The 7,656-nt window shown below is 42.9% G+C and overlaps 1 protein-coding gene across 2 annotated transcripts; it reads left to right on the top strand.

Moving 5' to 3' along the window:
• Positions 1 to 2,523: 2,523 nt before the first annotated feature.
• LOC101167647 (retroviral integration site protein Fli-1 homolog) lies at positions 2,524 to 6,264 on the top strand. Of its 2 annotated transcripts, none has more exons than XM_020710395.2 (8): positions 2,524 to 2,660; positions 2,810 to 2,891; positions 3,664 to 3,777; positions 4,426 to 4,500; positions 4,590 to 4,727; positions 4,809 to 5,036; positions 5,150 to 5,268; positions 5,898 to 6,264. In XM_020710395.2, the coding sequence occupies exons 2-8, from the start codon at positions 2,810 to 2,812 to the stop codon at positions 6,177 to 6,179; spliced, it is 1,038 nt and encodes a 345-aa protein (XP_020566054.1). In that variant the 5' UTR covers positions 2,524 to 2,660; the 3' UTR covers positions 6,180 to 6,264. The 2 variants fall into 2 exon arrangements, with proteins under 2 accessions (XP_020566054.1, XP_020566055.1); XM_020710396.2 differs by having other exon boundaries at positions 2,525 to 2,660; positions 4,593 to 4,727.
• Positions 6,265 to 7,656: the final 1,392 nt, after the last annotated feature.

Raw genomic sequence — 7,656 nt, 5'->3', positions numbered from 1 at the left:
AAACACAGGAGCTGCCAGGTGGGGCAGGAGCTCTGGTATTTGGGGGCTCTTACAGGGTCGTGCAAGGGTTGGGGCATATTTGATTGCTTATTTTGATTGCTTATGGAGGAGATTTCTATGGGTTTATCTGAAATGGTGAGTATTCTGGTTGCGTTTTCTCTTCTGCCCAGATGTTCTGCGCACGAGCTGTTCCATGTTGCTCTGACCTCTGGTGTGAGTGTCTGGGTTGCTGGCTCACGCGCCGTCGTTAATCACTTGTTTTGTAACTCTGTCCTGCCTGTGTCTCCAAGTTTGGGCCCCCAATCACGACTCCAGTCTGCGCACGATTTTACCCCGGCCTCACTTTTCCAGATGGTGCGCTCGCGCATTTGTGTGTGTGTGCGCGCCCGCGCGCCCTTGTGTGTGTTTGTTTATCCAGGAGTCCGGGCTCGGCCTTATCTACTGCAGACACTCACGCTGTGATTTCAGACTTTCTTCAGCGCTACAGGTTTTTACGGACCATTGTTCAGAGGCTTTCTAAAGTCCTCCCCTCATTAGAAGGTACCCCCTGCCCCCACTCCCCCCGTGCGCCTGTTAATCAGTGATGTGAAATCTGCTGGAGTCATTCAGCCTCGGTGCGCTCCATTGCGCACGCGTCTGATGACTGATGGGAATGCTTATGAGATGACTTAAAAGAAGAAAACTTAATTTTTTAAAAATGTTTTACGTATAAAATGTTGAATTTCATAGCAGTGATGCGCAAAGCTACATAAGGAAATAGCTTAATTAAAAACAAAAAACGAAAAAAAGCTTCAAATGTGTGATGCAATTTAACCCTCATCTTTAAGCTGAAGGTAGGAAAAGTATCACGATACACCACAAAGGTTCAAAATTACTGATAATGTTTATTTGTTTTGTTTATCTTCAGTTTAAAAAAATCAATAATTCTCTGTTAATTTTAGCAAAAGATTAAAAAATAATGTAAAATTAATAAAGAAACATCAAGTATATCAAAGTAGTATCATATATATATTTCCTTTTCCCTTAAAAACGGATATTAACCCGAATTTAAGGATTGCAAGAAGCTGTCACTATTTGTCATTTAATGGTTTGGTCACATATGTAAACACTTTCTTACAAGTTTTTGTCATTTTTGTGTTTTGTGGTCTAAAGATATTTACTGCTATGCTTTCCCAACCACATCTTTAGGCTATTGTCGAATTGTAATGACTTACATCCTTTTCTGATTTCATAATTGAAAACCCTTTTTAAGTCAGCATCATATTAATTTCTGCATTTAAAAATGCAGCAAGGCGTTTTTTTAAGTTTTGTTTTTGTTAAGGAGGAGAGTTTGAGCCTTCAGAGGACTAAGGTTAAAGCCAGGCTTAAATGTCACCAGGTTTGTTTAAGAAAGGACAATTTAGGAATAACAAGAGTTGCTCTTACTTCATCTGTTAAATTCACAGGTGGTCTTTAATTAGTTGATGATTTATAATGTTGCACATAAATGTTTCCTTTTACTAACATGTTGCCTCCTTGTCAGCTCCGGCATCAATTTTCTATTCCAGGATTTTATTTCTACTTCCTCTTTAAAAATAGATTTACAAATGACTTGGAGTCGTAAAACAAATGTGTCACTGGCAGAAGAAGTTTTCTTTTCAGTGAAGAAACTTTGTCTCTGAATTTCAGTTTCTTTATCACCCCAAATCGCAATGAGGTCTCCCATCTGTCTTAATTTGATATTTTTAGGATTAGGCTATTTGGAACAAAGAATAAAGAGCACTGGACACCCGAAGTATGAGAATCTACACTTTTCCCACTCATAACTATTTAATTTAATGGGCTGACAACAGTCTGTCTCTTAAAAGTAAAACAAAATGAACAAATCATGGCAGAAATCAGAACAGACACTGATTTTTCTTTTTTTTTTGGGTTATCTTATTAGTAGTATTTTTTACACTGTTTTATAGGCCTATACCTGTGTTTTATGTTCTTATATGTTTATTATCATTTGCGGATGCAAATTAGCCTATAAATGGCTAAAATCCGCAATATTTATTTGTTTTAATGTTCAACAATATCCAAAGTCCCTTTGTTAACAGATAAATGTTTAAATGACAGCCAATTCTAAAATTCAGTCCAGTAATTTCCTCCGACTTTGTCTGACAGATCATCTTTATTGACATTTTCGATCAAATATTTGTCTCATTTTATTTTATGTTAACTTTTCATCAGCAAACAACGTTTCCCCTAAACTACTGTTTCTTTTCTCCTGCTTGTCTGCTTCATGTGATGTGATAAAGGAGCTTTGGCTGACTGACATTCTGGGATGTCTTTGCAGACAGTTTGCAGAGTCCAGGTGGAGTCCTCCTGCAGAGTCTGATCCCATTCGCATCCTTTAAACGCAGCAGAGTCTTTATGAATGACTGAAGCCGGTTTGGTCAGTCTGCTTCAGGGGAGGGGCGAGGGGTGGTGGTGACGTATCGTCGGGTTAAACAAACTTCGGCTCTGAAGGGTCACGACGCACCCGCAGGTCCGCGCCACGCCCCCCCAGCCCGGCCGAGTTTATAAGGGCCCGGGGCCGGAGCGCAGCGAAGCGCTGTGGTGCAGCCGCGCAGGAGCCGCGTGTTCTCGGACGGTTCTCGGACACCAAGCGGACCGAAAAAGTTCAGACATCAAAGGTGAGAAGGAGCACTTCCTTTAAATGCTACAGTCGTTGTCGATGAAGCTGAAACAAGTGCAGATTTTCGGACATGCGCTTTGAGATCATGTTTCCGCTCTGCACTTTGTGTGTGCTTTAAAACGATTAACCACGTGACTCTGGTCTCAGATGGAGATTTGCCGTAACGGATTCTGCACTGAGGACTTCAGGACCCAGGAGGTCCCGGCCGGCTTCGACTTCACATCGTATGGTGAGTTCAGGGGCTGTCGGAACTCCGTGTGTTGGTCATTGAGTTGAGGCTGCTCAGACGGACTGCAGGAGTGTCTGTTTCCTCTGGGTGTGAGCGGCTGAAGGACAGAGGAAATACTTGTGCCGGCAGCATCATCACATCTGTCAGAGCTTTCTCAGACAGACCTTGACTCCAGAGGCGTGAGTGCAGACCAGCTGGGTGGTGCTGGCTGTGATGATGTTTGGGGGGGGGCGCAGAAACTAGGTGGTCAGGTTAAAGACATGCTCCACGTTTCCCCTCGCTTCCCTGTCTTTTCTAATCCTTTCCTCCAGACTTCCTCCTCCAACAGATTTAGCGTTCCCCTCCCCATTCCTCCATCACTACCCTGTCACACTCCCTCCGGAGGAGTTTCCTCCCGGCTCTTCCTCCCCCTCCCTGCCTGTTTCCTCCGCCGCATCCATCCATGGAGCAGACGGTCTGAGCGCTCTTCCATGCAGCCATCATCAGGACATGATCTGTTCCATCACTCACAAATGTATTCCTGAGCTTCGACTAACCTCCTGCTTGAGGCACCAAACCAATGATTTTTGATTTAGAGCACCCCTGCTTTGACCTTTTTTTGCACAGAAACTAGCAAAAGGGACATTTATTAAGTCTCAACTTTTCCTCAACACTCAAATAAATCAAAGCAGACATTTGCTTGTGCCTAAAACCATTGGTGGTGTCTTCAGTAAACATCTGGCTGACCCTCCCTTCACTGACTCCATCTGTCTGCATTATGCTTAACCCCCAGACTATCCTGGTGAAGACCTGTCTTTTCTGTTAGACAATAAAGCACTGCAGCAATTCCCAGCAGAAAGCAGCTACCAGGAACCTCCAAAGATGACCCACCTGTATGAATCCAAAGGTAAATGCCCCAAAGATGCCTTAAACCGTTGCCTTAAAGACCCCTTCCAATGAAAATGGCGCTTTTAACATGTTCCTGTGGCGTTTTTATCATGATGGAGGACACATGTTCAAATAAAGTGTCTTAAATTTGCATTCTGTATTCATATTGTTGTGAATCAAGAGCAGACAAAAAAAAATGCATTTGGAAAAAGCTTGTACTTGAGACATAGGAGTTTTACAATTGGCAGGCCATGAGCTCCCTGCTCCGCTCCATTCTGATGCATCCGCTTGTAGATAACTACGTCTTCATTTTCCACGTCTGAGCTGGGATCTGGCTCAAAACTCTACGGCTGGATAGCTCCAAAATGGCTCTGCATTTTTGTTGCACAGCTAATGTTAGGTTGGGGCTGTGAGTGGGAAAACACATATATGGATGATCGGAAGGGCTTACTCCACACCGAATGTCCCACCCACAACTCAGAGGTGAATTTCTAATGACCCAGTGTTGCTCTGCAGAAACTAGGTTCTAGAAAATGACACAGGTTTAATGATTTGGGCTAAAAAAGGGATACAATAGATCAAAAAGTGATTGGAGTGGGACTTTAATATGAGGTGTTGGGAGACTTTCAATCATCCTATAACTCTTTTTTTAAATTAATTTTTATAGGAAGCAGCAGTGATGCCGCTCTATTCAACCTGGACTCTTACAAGGAGTTAAGCTGGTGGGCGTCATATCCCCAAGGTTAGTCTTTGTGGTATTACAGATCAGCTTTCCCACCCTCATCTCCCTCCCAGATGTGATTTAAAAACCAAATCCATCTCCTCCAACAGCAGACCAGTCACAGGCGGGATACCAGGAGGCTCCGCCCTCTTACCAGAGCCTAGTGTCGCAGGACGGACAGTTCAGTCCAGCTGTGGAGGCCAGCCACAGCCCTTTCCTCACAGGACAGCCGTCTAACGTGCTGCAATGTATAGCCCCTCCCTCAAACCTTTAACCAATGGCTCTCATTTTCATGGCAGTGAGTGACTTTTGATGATTTTGTTCGACAGGTGATGCAGATCAGAGCTACTTTGACTCAGACTCACAGAGGCAGTCATCTTCCTTCTGGTTTGAGTATCAGTCTCCATGGGGTCCTGCTCCACCGCCTCCTCCTGTCTCCTGCCCTGCCAACCCTCCAGCCTCGGAGCAACACTGCCCCCGTGTGGCCAAACGGAAAGGCACACCCCCTCAGAGACCTGACCGGGAGGGTCAGATGACAGGAATGTCAGCGTATCCAGGTCAGAATCAGCCTCTCAGTTTCTTAGATCACTGAGCCATAATAAATCCTGACATAAAACACAAAAATACTTGAAATTCCCATTACTGATCTGTGTGTGTGTGCTCGGCTCAGGTTCTGGTCCCATCCAGTTGTGGCAGTTTTTACTAGAACTTCTTCTGGACTCTGCTTGTCGCACCTTCATCTCTTGGACGGGAGACGGCTGGGAGTTTAAAATGTCTGATCCCACAGAGGTGAGGAAGGGTTTATTGGAACTTCTGGTGTGCTTTGACTTCATGTTGCAGCCTAGAACCTAAACATTTACACCTGAAGAAGCATTAAGTTTTTTTTAATCACAGAGTTAAACAGATTGTTTCAAATTCATCAGAGCTTAGAATAAAGATGCAGTCTGTCCATGTGGATTGCAAGAATATGAGTTTGTTTATGTTCTTAAAACAGGGGATTTTTACCCGGGCACCTAAAATTCTCAAATGACCCAAGATGTAAACTAGCGGAAATCAGATGCGTTCGGGACAAATCTGTGCTGCATATTGTTTGTTACCACACAAATGAGTATAAAGTGCCAGATTTGGCACCAAATCAGGGACGTATTAAGCCCACAGCTTAGCCTAAATTAAGTTTAGGTGTGTTTTGTATTTATGAGGCAAGTTTGTACTCTTAACTAAGACAAAAAAAAAAAGAAAAGCCAAAGAAACAGTGGGAGCAGTTTGGGTCTAACAGATTTCAATAATTCACTTATATATTGGGAATGAAGTAAAGGGAGGTAAAACTTTCAACATTCTTCATTTTTTTGTTTGTATTTTACACGTGTTATGACTCCAAATCCAAAAGTCCAGCTTTGTGCTGTTTGCTGGTCTCACAGGTGGCCAAGCGCTGGGGTCAGTGCAAGAACAAACCCAAGATGAACTACGAGAAGCTGAGCCGCGGCCTGCGCTACTACTACCACAAGAATATCATCCACAAGACCGCAGGCAAGCGCTACGTCTACCGCTTTGTCTGTGACATGCAGGGCATGCTGGGAAAGACGGCGGAGGAGGTCTTGAGCAGTCTGAACGTCTTACCCACCAACGTGGAGTCGTGGCCGTGTGCCGAGGGCTCGGCAGCCGGGTCGGAGCAGACGGCCCAAGTGTGGAGGAGTGAGTGACTCGCACGTGTTGTGCTGAGCAGTACTGAGTCCTATAAACTGGAGGGTCGACGCCGAATTTCCTTGATCTTGGGAGAAAAGTAAAGTAGAAAAAATAATACACATATTCATCACACAGATACTTTAAATAATAACAAAAACCAGCTTTTCTACCATTGAAGCACTACAGATGGACTCTTTCTGCTGCATTTGCAGACACTTAACACGTAGGATCTGTAAATGATGTGTACATAAACACTTTAGATAATTATTATTGATACAAAACTCATATCTACCTCCTGTGATGCAGAGAAAAGGGTTCTTTCATTAAAATATGTTAGTTTTTGTTTATTTTTTCTGTAAATAAACTGTATATAAACAAACATGCACAGAAGTGGAATCTTTTTTATGTGTTTTTTACCCTTTGGATGTAGTTTTCAGTTTTTATTTATTGTTTGTTTTCATTATTTAAGAGAGAGACAGCAGAAGTTAGTATAACATTGAAAAAACAAATATTTAATACCTTTTAGGCTAGTTTTTCAGCTTTAGTCACTTTTCAGTCAGACAGATTGGTGGTCCATGAGTTAAAAAAAACAAACAAGTTAAATCAACACAGAAAGACAGAGAAACAGCATATACAGAATAACACAAATTGGGATGTCAATAGATATGCGTAAAGGCAGCTTTTATTTTTTTGTCCCTAGGTGTCAGTATTGACATCAGGACCATGAGCATCACACTAGATTGCCATCTGCCTTGACTCACATATGAACTGGAGTGCCATCCCATTCCTAACCCATAGAGCTCAATATGATGTCGGTCCACCTTTTGCAGCTATTACAGCTTCAACTCTTCTGGGAAGGCTGCCACAAGGCGAAGGAGTGTGTTTATAGGAATTTTTGACCATTTTTCCAGGAGTGCATTCGTTAGTTCACACACTGATGTTGGTGGAGAAGGCCTGGCTCCAAGTCTCTGCTCTAATTCATCCCAAAGGTGTTCTGTGGGGTTCAGGTCAGGAATCTGTGCAGGCCAGTCAAAGTCATCCACACCAGACTCTGTCATCCTTGTCTTTATGGACCTTGCTTTTTGCACCGATGCACAGAGCTTTTGGAAATGGAAGGGGCCCACTCAAAACGGCTCCTACAAGGTTGGGAGCATGGAATTGTCCGAAATGTTTGGGTATCCTGAAGCATTCAGAGTTCCTTTCACTGGAACTAGGAGGCAAAGCCCTGAAAAACAACCCCACACAATATCTCCTCTACCAAATTTCACACTCAGCACAATGCAATCCGTATTTTTGACCCTTTCATTTGTTTAGATAGAGATAGAAATATTCTTTAATGATCCCACGTTGGGGAAATTCAATTACTACTGGAGTTCAGTGCAAAAAAAGAGAAAGAAAAAAGAAGAGAAGAACAACAGCAATGTGCAAAAGAATGAAGGGTGTTCAAAATGTGCAAAAATACAAAATGTGCAAAAAAATAATACAAAAAGTAAT

Source organism: Oryzias latipes, chromosome 16 (genome assembly GCF_002234675.1).
Source record: "Oryzias latipes chromosome 16, ASM223467v1".
In the NCBI taxonomy this organism is placed as follows: Eukaryota; Metazoa; Chordata; class Actinopteri; order Beloniformes; family Adrianichthyidae; genus Oryzias; species Oryzias latipes.
This window is presented reverse-complemented; position numbering and strand designations above follow the sequence as displayed.